This window comes from Xyrauchen texanus, chromosome 3 (genome assembly GCF_025860055.1).
Source record: "Xyrauchen texanus isolate HMW12.3.18 chromosome 3, RBS_HiC_50CHRs, whole genome shotgun sequence".
Taxonomy (NCBI): domain Eukaryota; kingdom Metazoa; phylum Chordata; class Actinopteri; order Cypriniformes; family Catostomidae; genus Xyrauchen; species Xyrauchen texanus.
Window position 1 is genome coordinate 46,598,995 of NC_068278.1, and position 18,412 is coordinate 46,617,406.

The window sequence follows — 18,412 nt, forward strand, 5'->3', positions numbered from 1 at the left end:
ACTTGCAGATTATGGTTTATATCATGATAAAAAAATCATAACTTTGATTACTCTTGATTAATCTGATTAGTTTTATTGTTACATGATGTTCTTCATCTACAACTAATTTAACATAATTAAGTATTTTTACTGTGGATGCTGTTTTTATTATCTAATTTAAGAGACTACATCTATTTGTATTTTTAAAAACTAATTTGTCACTAAAAAAAGCTTTATTTTGATTAATAATGTTGAAAAACTTCTCTGAATTTTTACCTGATACAGTACTAAAATATACACTTTTCCGTAAACATTTATTTGCATTTTAACCTAAAATAATAGACATACATACGTTAGTTGGCATTACAGCACAAGGCTGGAGTAAATTAGTTTTTAAGTAGGCACCTTTTAATTATTCTAAGATATGGACTCCTCTGTGTAATTAATATCATAATTAATCTAAGGGATGTTATCTATTAATAATAGCTCATTAATCTCTGGTGCTAAATATCTGTAATTAAAGAGAGCAAATGACTCCAATTAGTAACCAAAGCAAGTGAGAGAGATTTCACAGTATGATTGCACCTCTTTCTTTTTCTCACACTCTGTTATTCCATCTTTTCTCTCATTCTTTCTTTCTCTCTCTCTGCCTTACTCTGTTTTCCTGGTATAATAATGTGTTATGTTGAGCTATTAAATAATAAATTGATTGACAGGTCAGGCATTATGTAACATGTTGTTACCTATTTACAGACACTTCCTGTTCAAGCATGGCTCTGGTTCGTCTGCCATTTTCAACGCGGCCAATCAAAATTACCCTCTCACGTCCAGCACGGTGTATTCTCCGCCCCCAAGGCCACTACCCAGAACCACCCTTTCCAGACCGCTCTTCTCGTTCAGTAAACCGTACCGTTGCTGCAACTGGAAATGTACAGCTCTGAGCGCAAGCGCAATTACGCTGACTCTGGCCCTACTGCTGACATACATCATTGGTAAGTAATCTCTCTGCTCTTTATGTCTCTAAATGTCTGTGTCTACTGTCATGCTGGTTGGTGTCCTATGATGAAATTTTGAAAAAAGTACTTGCACCGTTAAAGGGTTAGTTCACCCAAAAATTATTCTTTCAACATTTACTCATCCATAATCAGAAATATTTAGCAATTAGTGCTATCAGTCGATTAAAATTGTAATCGTGATTAATCTCATAATTGTTTGTAGTTAATCGTGATTAAATGCAGATTTTGAAAGTGCTGAAATTTGACTCTAAATATATTATATTCATGTCAAAATGAATTTTCTTCCTTCATAGGAAAGAAAACAAAACAATATGCAACAATATAATGATTTATTAACATTTTCCAAGCAAAGCCTTCCACAGTATAAAGATTTACACCTATTCAAGTAACATTAATCAAAAAATGTAGGAACATGGGAGATCGGAAACGTAAGCTTGTGCAAAGGAATTTCAAATGACGCTGCGAACCAAAGTTCAAGCTTGGTGAAGTGAACCGTGAATTTGTACGACGAGAGGACACATGACCAATAGAAGATCGAAATGTCACATGCTGACCTCTAATATTTTAAAGCTGAATGTTTTATTGTTGCAGGAAAGTGAGTAGACGATATAATTTAAAATTGTTAATATTTTTATTTTTGTGATGTATTATTTACTTACATCAGAATCCTCCCGTGTGACATCATATCCTGGTCCATTGCATTGTACGAGAAAAAGATTTTTGTGCTCAAAGCCTAGGGTACCGCCCCTTAAAATTTCATAAACTCTCCTGGTAGACTGAGGCAATCTGCTTTGTTACAGCAATCATGCTGTAATCAAGCTGCATTATTCCCGTGAGGGTGTTAATGTCAGCGTCAAGTGCCGTTTTGAACTCCACATGAAAAGTCTCATTCTGTATTTTGGTGATAGTTAATACTTGACATGCTTCTGTGGTAATTAAAATGCGCCTTACTTAGGCTGAAAAATACTTACTTTCTGTCACAAGTTCCATCTGGGCTTGTTTTGTACAACAAAAAGCATTAAGAGCTCTTTCTCCATCACTTTATCACTGACACTAAATCATTGCTATGTACATCAGTGTAATGACTCAGTGCGGACACATCGCAGAGGTTCCTCCCTTCCAATTGGTGTTTATGATAGTTTATGTTGTATTAACTGTAAATGCTTTTATCACGATTATGAAAAATGTATGTATTTCCAATATATCCAGAGTGTTCCCTATCTGTCACTCACTCGACCTTGTGTTGATGTAGTTAGGAGCCCTAACTTGGTAGCCCGAGACACATCTGATCTTTGATAAAAGGCCAAAGGGAATTGGCGAGTGGTATTTTCATGCCACTCCCCCGAACATACGGGTATAAAGGGAGCTGGAGAGCAAACCACTCATTCTGATTTTCTGAATTGCATGAGAAGCTGACAAGGCACCTTTTACTGCCCGGTCCTGATCTTTCAGCTCCCACGCCCTCACTACCCTTGATTGTGCGGTATTCTGTGACCCCCAGTGGATAAGGCCCTCGCGGTGCACATATGCCCGAAGCTCCCATCCAGAGCCTGTAGGTTTACGTCATCCCTCACGTCCAAGGCCTACGGTGTCGCTGGACAAGCCACCTCCACCCTGCACAACATGGCGCTCCTGCAAGTCCACCAAGCCAAGGCGCTAAAAGAACTGCACAAGGGTAGTTCCGCTCCGGGATTGATGAAGGAACTGCGCGGTCTCTCGGGTGGCCGATGTCCACCTCGGTGGTCCAGGAGCACCACCTTTGGCTGAACCTGGTCGAGATGAGAGAGGCCAACATGGCAAGGTTCCTTGACGCCCCCATTTCTCAGGTTGGCCTGTTCGGTGGCACTGTCGAGGACTTTGCCCAGCAGTTCTCAGCGGTGAAGCAGCAGATGGAGGCTATCCAACACATCCTGCCCCAGTGCGGCTCAAGATCCCACACCCCGTCTGCTCATTGCCAAGGGCGTCCTCCTGTGGTGACTGCACCACCCCGGTGTCGAGCCCACCACTGGAAGCAGATGCCACCCATCTTACGGCAGACCGCCAAGAACCCGAGGAAGGCTTCAAAGGGCCCCTGAGACGGGCGAACCATTGACAAGGAGACCCACTGTTCTGGAGCTGGTGACCAAACCACTCCATCCCCCGGTGGAGGGCCGGGAGGAGAATCTTTTGTTTCTTTTTCATTTAATTTCGCTGCACCCTCAAGTAGCTGAGGTATCCAAAAGTTCAACAAAAGAGCAGTTTCCTCATTCCCTGGGTCACATATCCAGCCATCATTACGACGCCCATTCCATTTTGGCATGTTCGGCGCTCCACCGGCGCCCTGCCCCTGCACACAAACATGCCCACAGCCGGACGGTTTCGACGGACTGTGGGGATGATGTACCTCCTCCCACCTCCCCGACCGATCGTCTGGTGGATATCAGGAGCCAGGTAAGTGCTCACACTCAGCACGGCCACAGGGCTCAAGCCCCTTCAACGTGGCGCCTCAGGCCCCGCCCCACCCCGAGGCCCCACTCGCCCAGAACTTGGATGCATGGTTTGCGCTCTCCACCGTCCGACTCGGCAGCACGATTCAGCTCACCAGGCAACCGCCCAGGTTCAGCGGCATCCATTTAACCTCAGTGAAGGGTGAGAACTTGGTGAAGTAGCACCCTACTGGCCCACCCAGACTTGGTTCTCGGACCTCACGCTCCTGGCGACAGCCCCCCCAGGGAATTCTCCTGAGGAAGGACCTTCTTCCTCTGGGATGGGGCACCATCTGGCACCTGCAAACAGACCTCTGGAATCTCCATGTCTGACCCCTGTATGGGATGCAGAACACCTCCCTCTACGATGTGCCTGAAAATAATTAAATGTGTTATTTACTGATAATATTTCCTCTCTGCTTTGGCTCTTAAAGCCCATTCAGATCATGTCAAGAGACATCACCAAGTTTGAACCTATAATGTTTGAAATCATTGAGGAATATTTGAATTGAATAAAAGCGCAAATGAGGTTTGAGGGCCATTTTCTAATTTGATCATTTTAATTGCAGCCAATCAAATTAACCACTCATGTCCAGCACAGTGTATTTCTCACCCTTGTGCCCACAAACCTCAAATCACCCTCTCCAGACTTCTCTTCTCATTCTGTTAACCATACCGTTGCTGCAACTTTAAATGTACGGCTCTGCACATGAATGCAATTACGCTGACTCTCATTATAATCTTTACATACACTATTGGTGAGTATCATATTTCTTCACCTCTGTGTCTCTCTTGCTCTCAGTCCATGTCTTCTGTCATGCTGGTTGGGGTCATATGGAATTAGCTGAACTCACACTGTGAAAAACTCTATTAGAGAGATGAATATTTATGAACAAGGGATGAGGGAGAACGAGAGATGAAAGAGTAAATATCCCACAAGGCCGTTCAGAGGTTAATGGTGTTAAAGTTTTGTTTAGCCAAGTCACCTTATGTGTATGTGTGTGTGTATGTGTGAGAGAGAGAGAGAGAGAGAGAGACTGGGGTGCTTCTTTATCTTAGTGTACTGACTTAATTTTCTCAGGCTTTCACCCTCTCACAGGCATTTCTCTTGAAAATCTCCCTAAAAAATTATGTGTGTTTTAGAGAAAAACATTAGGGTAAAAGGTTTCATCCATTAATGCTTGACAGGCTGTGGTTAATAAAGTTTCTGGTCAGAAGTTCACAAGGCAGCCTCTTAAACACTAATCATGTGTCTGGGAGTGTGTTTTCTCATTAATGAAATGAGGACCTGTTCAATTCCCAAAGATGTTATAATGATTTCTTGAGAATCTGACATTCATGTTGTTCATTTCTGTTCTACAATGTGTATATCGCTTCTGAACACATTCTATTTAGATTTGCACCTTATTAGAACAACCTATAACAGAACAACATTTTACTTAATGCTAGAACAGAGAACTTAAAGATGGCGCAGGGCTGTTCTGTGCAACAGTTTTACTCACATTCACAGGTAAAAATAAAATGTTTTAACTAATTTGCTCATGTGCGATGAGTGTCATTTGGAATAAGAAGCATGTACAATGAGTCTGATGTCTTTGCTACTACCAAACCTCAAGTGCTCTTACTTTAGTGGGCTGCCATGGACGTGGTGTCACGGTCGCGGGAATGTTATCTCTATGCTGCACACTGGTCGCACAGCCGCGTCCGAGAGTCATGCATCATTCTACATGCAAGAAAGCGACCAGTAACCATGACGTTCCCCTTCTGTCACTCACTCGACGTTGTGTCGATTGTAGTGACACAAGGGGTCCCACTTCAAAACACCATGCACTACCCATGTTACATGACTGCCGAGCCAGGTGCAAGCAAGCGTCTGCGTGCTAGAAGCAGCTGGGTCGGCTGCATGTAACCCTCCCCAACGCCCCTAATAAAAGGTGTCATATACCGTTCTTAGGTTCCCAGTACCCATACTGAACAGGCAACAGGACTTGTATGAGAGCTAGCCTTGGCCTTTTCTCTCTCTATGTTTGTTAATGCTATAGATGCGTCGGGGGAAGGCGTCCTTTCCCGTTCCTATTCTTTTAGAAGGAAAAGGCTGGGGGGAGGTAACTTGTGACTAATAAACACGGGGTCAAGCCACTCGTGCACATGGCGCAGTGGTAGATCCTGACTGACAAGGGAGGAGTTGCTACAGACACGGCGACTGGAGGGCAGCGTGGACTGCCCAAGGGAGACACGGGTCCTGCCAACCATGGGACCGTACCACGGAAAATCCGTCACAGGGAGTTTCCTGAAGCAGAAACTATGCCTGTGGAGCCCAAGCCCGACACAGAGCACTCAACTCGTTGTGGGTTTAGTGGCGACTTCCTCTGTTGAAACTGCGGCCAGAGGGCTAGGGAGGAAGAACATCCAGGAAGTGAGCACTTACTGGCTAACCTGGGGAAGAAGGCGCACTAGATCAGCTTGGTGAATGGCGCAAGGTGCAAGCGGAACACCCGGACGGCTGTTCTGTATTACCAAGTTTTACTGGCTCGGACCTCACAAAACCTGGGACGAGACCTACTCCACCCTGAGGTTGTAGAACCTAGCAAAGGTGTTGGGTGTTGCCCAGCCCGCCGCTCTGCAGATGTCTGCTAAGGAGGTGCCTTGGGCCAGTGCCCACGAGGATGCCACACTTCTCATAGAGTGTTCTCAAACCCGCAAGGGTGTGATAGGCTAGGGAAATAGCATCAACAACCCAATGAGCTAACCTCTGTTTGGAGACAGCGTTCCTTTTCCGCCGTCGGCCAAAGCAGACCAAGAGCTGCTCAGAGCATCTAAAGCCCTGCGTGCAGTCCATGGTAGATATGCAAAGCATGTACCGGACACAGCAACGAAGAGGCTGGGTCTGCCTCCTCCCGGGGCAGCGCTTGGGCACGTAGCCCAGTCGCAGTCTTAGGATGACGTGAGCATCTGTCGGACTGGACTCTAGGCAAGTGTCGCTGAAAGAGAACGCTTGTAGGTCCCTGAAACTCTTGATGGAAGCGAGCGCGATCAGGAGGGCCATCTTCAAGGAGAGGGCTTTGAGCTCGGCTGAATCAAGCGGCTCGAAGGGGGGTCTCTGAAGGCCTGTGAGGACCACTGAGAGATCCCAGGAGGGGAGCAGGCTTAGCCAGGAAGGGTTCAACCTCCTGGCACCTCTAAGGAACCTGATAATCAAGTCGTGCTTACCAAGGGACTTTACACCTTCAAGGTGGAGGTGGACAGCCTCCCCTCCAACCTCTCCTGCAGGAATGAAAGCACTGACCAAAATGCGCATCTCCAGAGTGTGCCCCATCCCTGAAAAAGAAGGTTCTTCCTCAGGGGTATTTGCCAGGGAGGTGCTGTCGTGAGGAGCTTGACATCCGAGAACCAGGTATGGGTGGGATAATAAGGAGCCACCAAGTTGACCTGCTCCTCGTCCTCCCTGACCTTGCAAAGCACCAGTGCAAGAAGGCTCACTGGGGGAAATGCGTACTTGCACAGCCCCCGAGGCCAGCTGTGTGCCAGCGCGTCTGTGCCGAGAGGGGCCTCCGTTAGGGAGTACCAGAGCGGCCAGTGGGAGTTGTCTTGGGAGGCAAAGAGATCTATCTGTGCCCTGCCGAAGCAGTCCCAGATCAGCTGGACCACCTGGGGGTGGAGCCTGCACTCTCCGCTGAGCGAGACCTGTCACAACAACGCATCTGCCCTTGTGTTGTGGTCGCCCGGGGTGTGAGTGGCGAGCAGCGACCTGAGTCACGGCTGACTCCAAAGGAGGAGATGGTGGACGAGTTGTGACATGTGACAGGAGCGTACACCGTACTCCCATTTCCATCTCGGCTGGAGGGACATGCTCTATCACGTCCTTGCACAGAAGGGTAGAGGTCCACTTGCACCGAGGTGAAGTGGGCACCAATGAAGCATAAGCCATGCGTCCAAGCTCCGGGCGAGGGGCACTAAGGGGACGATCACGTGTGACATACCTGGAGGTGAGGCCTTGCGGCGGGGGGAGCAGGCTACGTCACATCGGGGAGTGTTGCTTCGTCCCGAGATGGTTGAGATGAGAAGAAGCACTTACCTTGCTCCATGTACCCGGCCTGGGACAGGTAGTTGACTGAGGAGGAGGTTCTGTAGAAACTACCTTTAGACTCGTCACCACCTGCCGGCCTGAGGTACGAGTGTGGTGCTGTTAGGTATGTGAAGGCGGAGGGTTCACGTTCATGGTGCCCCGACTGCAAGTGCTCGGTGTCTGATCGCCATGAGAATGTGGGTTGTGGGCACTGGCTAAGTGACCCAGGGAGTGAGGGAACTGCTTCCTTTGTGACAACGTGGGTACTGCAGCCCATTGGGGGTGCGGCAAGCAAATTAAAGGATACAAAAGTTTCTCTACCCTGCCCTCCACCGGGGGATGGATTGGTCTGAATACCAGCTCCGTGGCAGAAATCTCTATCCCTGGGTTGCCCGTCTCTGGAGCGCTTGGGAGCCTACTGGGTCCAGGAGGTGGTTTATGTTTGGTGGTTTCCGCTTCCTGCGAGGAGCTCTACGCTGAGGCTGAGAGCTGGGCCCGGGCTGGGGCGGAGCTACCTGGGGTTTCACCGCCGCAGGGGGATGCCCTCGGCAAGCAGACGGAATGTGGGATCTTGAGCCGCGGCAGGGCAAGATGTGTTGAATGGCCTCCATTTGTTTCTTCACCGTCGAGAACTTCTGGGCAAAGTCAGATCTGGGAGATGGGGGCGTTGAGAAAGCGAGCCTTGTCGAAGACCCCCATCTCGACCAAATTCAGCCACAGGTGCTGTTCCTGGACCACGAGGGTGGCCATCGCCTGTTCGAGAGCACATGTCCAGAGGGCAAGGTCGGTCGCCGAGCGCAGTTGCAGCAGCACATCAGGATCAGGACTACCCAGGTGCAAATCTTTTGATGCCTTGGCCTGGTAGACTTGCAGGAGGGCCATGGCATGCAGGGCGGAGGCGGCCTGTCCAGCAGCACTGTAGGCCTTGGAGGGGAGTGCCAGTCGATCACTCCAGGTAGTGGCAATTTGTGGGCACATGTGCACCGCAACTGCCTTATCCAGCTGGTGGATTTCCATGTACCCGTGGACCGCCCTGCCATCAAGGGTAGGGAGAGCGGACGAGCTAGGAGGAACCGGGGGTATGTGAGTGGCATGAAAATTCTGTTCGGCAATTCTCATTTGGTACTCAATACTCAAGACACAACATCGAGTGAGTGACAGAAGGGGAACAATAATCGATGCATCAATAATTTTTACATAAAAAAAAAAATCACACACACATCTCCTTTTAAATGGTTAGTCTACCCCAGAATGAAAACTCATTCATCATTTACTTACCCTCATGTAAGGTTGGATCGATACCAACATTTTGGTTTGGATACCTCAGGCAATAAGTAAAGAGACGAGTTGTGGTGGCGTAGTGGGCTAAAGCACATAACTGTTAATCAGAAGGTTGCTGGTTTGATCCCCACAGCCACCACCATTGTGTCCTTGAGCAAGACACTTAACTCCAGGTTGCTCCAGGGGGATTGTCCCTGTAATACTTGCACTGTAAGTTGCTTTGGATAAAAGCATCTGCCAAATGCATAAATGTAAATGTAAATGACTCGGGCAATAGATAAAATAGGATAGGGCTGTCAATAGATTTAATAATTCAATGTTAATCATTCTTAATTAATTTTTTTTTTTTGTAGTTATTGCATTCATTTTCTTTTTAAGGGAAGAAAGCAAAATTATGTGTAAGTGATTTGTTTAGATAAAGAGTTTGCTTGATCAGTGTGTTTGTATGTCATGCAATGTGCAGTTAATGATCATATGGTCAACTTCCCCCCATCATTAGTGGCACCCTGTCCAAACAGATTCAATCCGTCTGAATTGTCTTTTGTCTTTCATTCTTATCTTGCAATCTTAATGTGTTCTTGGTTCATTTTCTGGGCAAATGAAGGGAAGCGAAGGGATAAAGCGAATAAAGATAAAGAAGAATGTAAAGAAAGAATGAATCTGCAAATGCTGAACAAAAACTTTTGTCCTGCCAAGTAAAAGTGTCACTGATGAGAAGAAAAGGGCCCATAAAACATGTTAACTGTGTTGTATGCTGGTTCTGAAGTCTAATTTAATTGGCATATCGTAAACATCCCACTGACTTTTAGGTTTAAAGTTAGGGTAGTTTTAAGGAAAAGATAGGGGCAGTTCAAGGGTCCAGGAGAACTTAAAGTTATGCGTAGACCCTCACCTATTCTGCACACAATGTTCACATTTTATGTATGATTATTCAGTATAGTTAGGTTTTTTGAACTAGGAAGTTTTGAGTTCTGAAAGTTTCAATATGTTTTCATAGGACAATAAACTCTTGTTTCAAAAGATCAAAGGAAATTCGATTTCTCCTGATATGACCCCTTTAAACCTGCTTCACATAACAGTAGACTTGTGCTTTATGAAAGGGAAGAGGCAAAATAATTTTCTGTGGTAATCAGCAGAGCTTAAACGATTATTTCACCCAATTCTGTAACAATTTACTCCTGTCCTTCAAAAGACTTTCTTGTGTTGAATACAAGAGGAGAAATTCAGAAGAATTTTGAAGCTGCTCTTTTTTTCAAACAATGAAAAAGACTGAGGATGTCAGTCCTTAACATTGTGCTTAAAATCTATTGTGTTCCCTTTACAAAAGGCTTCACTACGATGTTGCGCTGCTAAGCGCTACGGGGAATAACTCTAACTGTGAACCGAGCTGAAATAGTGTGTGTAACACGTCAATGAACATTGACTGGAATTTATAGCCTCGGTTGATGTAATCATTAGATGCACCTGTGGCCAGGTTATAAATGGATACGTCACCAGGTGTCGTCAGAAACTCTTTTTTCAGAGCGATTCTGTTTCTGTGTGTTTCAAAAACCCTGTCAAAACTTTCTTTCCTCTGTTAGAAGTTAGAAAATATTATATATATATATATATATATATATATATATATATATATATATATATATATATATATAAATATATCAACAAAAAAAAAAGAAAGAAAAAAAAGAGAGAATGACTGAAAGCTGCAAACGGTGTGTGTTCCCCTCTTCTTGCTCTATAGCTGAAGAGGACACACATCAGTTTTTGCTCTGTTTGTTTGGGGGTAAGAGCACGCTGCTCTCGTGTTGCAGCAGGGCGGGTGCGAGCACTGCGATTTGCTTTAACAGGCAGAGTGCTTCGTGCTCGCCTCGCTTGCTTCCGGGAGTCAGCACTCACGAAAAAGAAATATATATAAAGATCGTTCGTGGGGCTCTTGCATGGATTTGGCTGAGGAGCAAGAGACGGGTTGATCCCTTTCTCTCACTCTCTCCCCAAACCCAGCTGGTCCTTCACATGATCTCGGCTGCTCCGACGCTTCTCGGATCATGAGGAGGATCGCGATTCTCTTCCCGCCTCCGAGCTTTCCGTCCGCGATAAAAAAATCTACGGAGGAATTGCTCGATGTTGTTACTCAAGCGGTTGCCAGATTGGACTGGCCACGTGAAAAAGAGACCCCAAACCCTCCAAATTAGGGGATAGATTTTATCTTCCAGTCTAAGGAAGGGAACACCTCATGAGTCCCTTCCCTTCTTTGATAACCTCCATGAAGAGCTTTTTCGCTCATGGAGGAACCCCTAAAAAAAAAAAAAAATACATAAATACATAAATAAATAAATTATATATATATATATATATATATATATATATATATTTTTTTTTTTTTAATTTTTTTTCTTCCCGTGTTCACATACCCTCGACGTCATTATATTTGACCATCGTGGGTGCTGAGGCACGGGGGTATTAAGTGATGCCGCCGGTCGAAGAGACGCTTGCGGGCTATCTCTCAGGGCTTGGCATCGTCACTTTAGAAGCCCTCTCTCCCCTCAAAGCCTTGTAGGACAACCTCCACTTTAGTGGGAAGGGCTTATCAAGCAGCAGGTCAGGCTGGTGCTGCTCTGCACACCATGCTGTTTTACATGCATACCAGAATGACCTCCCGGATGACCTGAGTGTGGGTTCTGCGCTTGACGAGCAAGCCTCAGACCCGCCTCAGTCCCGTCTGAACGGAGGCTCAAAAGCAAAGCGTGGCGAGTCGTGCTCCTCCTCCCAGGGACTGGGGACAGTCTCGCCTCCCTCGCCAGCCCCCGAAGCAAGACCTCAGGGCTATCATTTCTAGTAAGAGAAAACCCTGATGGTCTTGCGCCTAGATTAGGGGGTAGCTCCCCTCGGGACGGGGCGCGTGCTTCACTTCACCCCTCCCGGTACCCCCTCGAAGCCCCTCCATTCCCGCCACCTCTTGGTGTTTCGGGTTGCAGAGGCTTCCGTCAAAATTGGGTGTTTTCACTGTTCCTGCATTTTATTCAGGACGCGAAACACCCGACAACCCCTCAACAGGAAGTGTTCAAATATAATACCCATCTCAGAGATCCTGGCAGCGTGGAAACTTCTGCCGGATATATTCTTTTCTGTGGGTCTTATAAGGGCGTCAGGATTTAATTCACTCGCCGCTTTTCCGTGTTTCAACGGCGTGTTCTCACTACCGTAAACCGGATTTCTTTTTTTTGTAAAAACAAAACAAAAAAACTCAATCTCCTGGTTAAAGGGGCCATGGTATGTGTTCCCCTTCCAGAGAGAGAGTTAGGTTATTACACTAAATACTTCCCGTTTCCCATGGAGGGTGAGGGGTGGCGTCTGGCTTAGATCTTAAAGCTTGAACTACCCGTGGGTGTTCAAGTCCAAGATGATGCCTGTCAAGACGGTCGTGTCTCAAGACCTACAACTCGTTTGGCTGGTCACCATCGATCTTATGACGCACTTCTATACTTCATTTAGAAGTTCTGCCACAACATGGAAAGTTCCTGAGGTTCACTTCCGGGGGCAAAGTCTTCCAGTGTCAGGTTCTTTTACTCAGCCTAGCCCTTTTTACCCGCACATTCACAATGCATGATGTAGCGCTGGCTCCTTGCGACTCCGGGGCATCTGCATTCTGAATTATGTAGACGACTGGCTGATCCTAGCGCAGTTCCAGGAACTGGCAGATCAGCACAGGGAGATCGTCTTAGCTCATCTGTTTCTCTGGGGTTGAGGCTCAACGCCAAGAAAAGCGTCCTCTCTCCCACTCAGAACACTGTCTATCGGGGCATTGTATGGAGTTCAATCACAATGCGGGCACAACTGTCTCCCGCTAGTATTGAGTCCATTCAGATCACCCTGAGCAAAGTCAGGCTAGGTCAAGGTTGCACTGTTATCGGTATCAACGATTTCCAGGTCTCAGGGCGAACGCGTCCACGGTGATCCCTCTGGACCTTCTGCTCATGAGACCGTTTTTGTTGTGGCCAAAAGCCAGGGGATTTCTTCCAAGGGCCAAAACCCCTAGGCTAAATAGGGTTACGCGCCTCAGGCTTCGTTCCCTTTCTATGTGGTTCTGACCCCGGTTTTCTGCCTTGGGTCCCACTCTAGGTGCGTCTTGTTGTCGCAGGCTGCTAACGACAGACGCCTCCCTGATGGGCGGGGTAGCGGCCTTAAGTGGTCATCCAGCTTAAGGGGATAGGAGGGTCGTCAGCTCGGTTGTCACAGTCACTGTCTCGGGTTGATGGCTGTATTTCTGGCCCTGAAATACCTCCTTCTGAGGCTGCCATGTCTTGGTGCGGGTGGACAATACAGTGGTAGCCTCTTACATAAATCATCAAGGAGACCCACGTTCTTGTCAGCTGTATTTCTGACACGTTGGGTTCTCCTTAGGGCCCAGGGCAAGCTCCTGTCACTCAGGTCAGTTATATCCCTGGATGCCCGTATATGGGAGCAGATTTACGGTCCAGACAGAAAATACCAAAGGGGGAGTTAAGAACTCCACCCTAAGGTAGTAGTTGCCCAGAGTTCGCCAGCAAGGGTTTTTTGCCTCTTACTGATAGCACCGAGCTGGCCGAACAGGGCTTGGTTCTCGGAGCTAATCTCTTCCCTCGATGGCTCGCCTTGGGCGATTCCGAAGAGGAAGGATCTTCTATCTCAGGCACAGGGCAATATTTTATCCCTGCCCCAAATTGTGGAATCTTTCATGTTTGGCCCCTAAGGGTACCAACTGAAGGACACAGGTCTCTCTCCTGAGGTTATCGAGACCTTTTTAAATGCCAGGCTTTTTCCACTTGGAACAAGTTTGGGTGAGATCTTAGGGCAGAAGAGGACCTCTTCGCCTCTATGAATAGCGCAATGTCTCCTCTACTTCTCCCTGAAATCACCCAGCCCCCTTGGGTCTGGACGTTAAGGCACATACATGACCCAGAATGCGTCTGTATGCATTTCTTTCCCCGGTTTCTCTGCTCCCGGGAGTCTTGGCGATGTTCACCAGCAAGGGTCTTGCCTCCTATTAATGAGCTGCGCTGGCCGAACAGGATATGTTTCTCGGAGCTAATTCCTCTCCTCGACGGCTCAGCCTTGGGCGATTCGAACAGGGAGGACCTTCTCATCCTTGGCCCGAATTGTGAAACCTTTCATGTCTGGCCCCTAAGGGTACCAAATGAGGTTCACAGGGTTTTCTCTTGAGATTATCAAGACCATTTCAAGTGCTAGGGCTCCCTCCACTTGGAACTGAGCTGGGTAGATTTTACAGGGCAGAAGACGACCTCTTCGCCTCTGTTGATAGCGCAATGTTTCCTCTACTTCTCCCCGAATCGCCCAGTCCCCCCCCTCCCCCTCAGGAGGGGCTGAACGTAGTAACGCAAATGCGCCTGCATGCGTTTCCTTCTACTAAAGTTCTTATTACAGAACCAGCTAACTGCCAGTTTGTTTCAGTTCTGGATTTTCTGTAGAAAGAACTGTCAGCGGGAACTTGCCTCGCCACTGCCAGGTTCTATGTGGCCACTGCGGTTTGCTACGGCTTGGTGGGTGGGGTGCCCTCAAAGAGGCATCCTTATTATTGCCCGGGCCTACGAGGCGCGCGGTCAAGCTTCGCCAGTAGGTTTCAGGGCGCACTCTACCAGAGGGCTCTCCTCCTCTAAAACCTTGGCTAGAGGTCTCCCTCTGCAGCAAGTTTGTGATGCGGCAGGTTGTCCTTTCCGCACACATTCATTGGACTTTTCTAGTTTGGATGTTCTGCACACCGGGCTCTTATGCCCTTGAGTCGACATCTCAAGCTCATGTCTGGACAAGTTTGTGATGCGGCAGGCTGGTCCTCTCCGCTCACATTCATCAGTTTTTATGACAAGTTTGTGTTGCGATAGGGTTCTGTTCGCACACATTCATCAAACTTTATGGGCTAGATGCTTTGCTACTCTGGACTCTTATGTCCTTGAGTCGACATCTCAGCCCATGCCTAAACAAGTTTGTGTTGCGATAGGGTTATCTTCGCACACATTCATCGAACTTTATGGGTTAGATGCTTTGCTACTCCGGGCTCTTATGCCCTTGAGTCGACATCTCAGCTCATGCCTGAACAAGTTTGTGATGCGGCAGGCTGGTCCTCTCCGCTCACATTCATCAGTTTTTATGACAAATTTGTGTTGCGATCGGGTTCTCTTCGCACACATTCATCGAACTTTATGGGCTAGATGCTTTGCTACTCCGGACTCTTATGTCCTTGAGTCGACATCTCAGCCCATGCCTAAACAAGTTTGTGTTGCGATAGGGTTATCTTCGCACACATTCATCGAACTTTATGGGTTAGATGCTTTGCTACTCCGGACTCTTATGTCCTTGAGTCGACATCTCAGCCCATGCCTAAACAAGTTTGTGTTGCGATAGGGTTATCTTCGCACACATTCATCGAACTTTATGGGTTAGATGCTTTGCTACTCCGGGCTCTTATGCCCTTGAGTCGACATCTCAGCTCATGCCTGAACAAGTTTGTGATGCGGCAGGCTGGTCCTCTCCGCTCACATTCATCAGTTTTTATGACAATTTTGTGTTGCGATCGGGTTCTCTTCGCACACATTCATCGAACTTTATGGGCTAGATGCTTTGCTACTCCGGACTCTTATGTCTTTGAGTCGACATCTCAGCCCATGCCTAAACAAGTTTGTGTTGCGATAGGGTTATCTTCGCACACATTCATCGAACTTTATGGGTTAGATGCTTTGCTACTCCGGGCTCTTATGCCCTTGAGTCGACATCTCAGCTCATGCCTGAACAAGTTTGTGATGCGGCAGGCTGGTCCTCTCCGCTCACATTCATCAGTTTTTATGATAAGTTTGTGTTGCGATCGGGTTCTCTTCGCACACATTCATCGAACTTTATGGGTTAGATGCTTTGCTACTCCGGGCTCTTATGCCCTTGAGTCGACATCTCAGCTCATGCCTGAACAAGTTTGTGATGCGGCAGGCTGGTCCTCTCCGCACACATTCATCAAAATTGAATGGTTTAGATGTTTATGCTACTCCGGGCTCTTATGCCCTTGAGTCGACATCTCAAGCTCATGTCTGAGACCTCTCGCATTTTTGTGAGTACACTGCACAACCGTAGGGGTCCGGACAGCCCCAAGTGCGGTGGCGTGGGTATTGCGTTCCCCGTAGCGCTTAGCAGCACAACATCGTAGTGAAGCCTTTTGTAAAGGGAACGTCTCGGTTTACATGTGTAACCCTTGTTCCCTGAAAAAGGCGGAACGAGATGTTGCGCTGCTTTGCCGCACTGGGACGTCCCAGGACTGCTCTTCAAAAAGAAGTATCTGACGACACCTGGTGACGTATCCATTTATAGCCTGGCCGCAGGTGCATCTAATGATTACATCAACCGAGGCTATAAATTCCAGTCAATGTTCATTGACGTGTTACACACACTATTTCAGCTCGGTTCACAGTTAGAGTTGTTCCCCTTAGCGCTTAGCAGCGCAACATCTCGTTCCGCCTTTTTCAGGGAACAAGGGTTACACATGTAACCCGAGACGTTTTACAGAAGAAGAAAAAAGTAAATAGGTTTGGAACTACATAAGGGTGAGTAAATTTTTGGTTGAACTATACCTTTTAGTTGTAATATTTCTCTAAATATGGTATAAATTGTTTAATGGATCGATTTCACAGTTTAGATTAAGGTCGGAGGTTTTAATAGATTGTTTATCCTTAGAGAAGAGCTTTAATTGAGATGTGTGTATATTCAAATAAATGAATTTAATGAGGCTGTATCATCCAGCCTAACTGCAATTTTGACTATAACTAGCATACATTAGCTTCCAGGCTTCCACACACACACGATGAAGACATTAAGTGGGGTGTGAATGTGTGTGCCTGTTTTTGTTATGTCCTTATTGAGTCAAGGACCCTGCAGGGACAGAGAGAGAGGCAATCAATAATTGTTGATGAAAATGTATCAAAGGCACTGAGTGACTCTCTTTGTGTGTGTGTGTGTGTGTGTGTGTGTGTGTGTGTGTGTGTGTGTGTGTGTGTGTGTGTGTGTGTGTGTGTGTGTGTGTGTGTGTGTGTGAGAGAGAGAAAGAGTGGGACTTCTAGATATTACACTTATTTTCTGAACATCTTGACATGTTGCCCTAAAATAACACAGTACAACACCAAACATTTTATTACAAGTGTGTGTATAGGGAGTGTGTTAAATGTATGTGTCTGTTGAGTGTGTGTTGTAGGAGGATAAATACGCGGTGTGTGTGTATAAGTGTATGTTTGTGTAGTGTGCTATAACCCAGATAGCTGACAGTATCCAGGGGACTAAGTAAGTTTCAGCAAGACAAACTTCCTTCCAGCCAAGCCAAAAATGACAGCACAAAAGAGAAAATCTCCAGCCAGGTTGTTATTATCTTGATCGATGCTATAATGGCTTCAAAATTCATCCACAGAGATGTCAAAATAGATAATGTGAATGAAAACTAAAGGGGTCATATCATGCATTTTTTTATTTTTTTATTTCAACTCTCAATGTTCATTTATATGCTAGTCATTGCCTCACCAAAAACAGTTACAATTTCGTTTTTCAAACTAATCAAGACATTTTTGCTGCTGTGCCTTTAAGACTTCTATGTAAATGCCCTCTTTGCATGTGAAATGAGATGCATTGCTTTTTTGCACTTTGCTACACTGGTTTGATGTCTGGTCCAATATAGTTGCCACTGCCCAATCATTCAATAATAACCTTTTTGCAAAGTCTCAATTACATTGTTACAATACAATCTGCCCTGAAATATACCCCTCACGCTGTTAAAGTCGGACTGAAAAGATCACAGAAATAAACTTCAGTAGCTTGTTTCTAACATTGGTATCCTTCGGAAGGACATGTCATGCAGCAAGTTAACACAGCCAAGAACAGTGTTTGACAAGCATCCCCACATTTCACTCTTATTGATAGTTTAGGAATAGTTTCTGAACACTAAATATGCGTTAATTATGTGTAAAGCCGAGCTGTCATGTGTTATTGAAGTCAGGATTCTGACGTCCCAGTTCAATATAGGGCTGGGCGATGTGCAAAAAATATGTTGTTCGATTACATCGTCAACCCCCCGGCCGAGGGATCAGTGAATATTCTTGCTTATATTGATTTTGCTTTTAAAATTACATTTATTTATTTAAAAACTTCAAATTGCACTTTAATTTCAACGAAAAAGCCATTAAAATAATGAAGTGGTCAAAAAATCATATATAACAACCCTTCCATTTGCCATCACACAAGTATCCATCTGGATGAAAAATGAACGAATACAAATTAAGATCTCAAGACAATTATAAATGTACACATAATTATAATAATGATGATGAAAATAATATTAAAATAATAAAAAATAATGAAACAATAAAACAAGGCATGTTAAGAGTGAACTACTCACGAAGACCTCATGAGATGGTTCAGATGCAGCATTCTCACAGACATAATTCTTGCAAACAGTTTTCAGATTATCAAATCTTTTTTAGTATCATTTACATCATCTATTGCTTATGCACAACCATTCCTGGAGTAACCATAATTTGCGTTGTAACTTTATTTCCTTGCTAAATGTAAATATATATATATATATA

General features: G+C 45.9%; 1 protein-coding gene across 1 annotated transcript in view; it reads left to right on the forward strand.

Moving 5' to 3' along the window:
* The window catches only part of LOC127633466 (teneurin-1-like), a 317,015-nt gene that overhangs the window by 161,602 nt on the left and 137,001 nt on the right, over positions 1 to 18,412 (forward strand). The window contains exon 5 of the mRNA XM_052112592.1: positions 733 to 971. Coding sequence (XP_051968552.1) covers positions 733 to 971 — 239 coding nt within the window. The remainder of the gene's footprint in view (positions 1 to 732; positions 972 to 18,412) is intronic.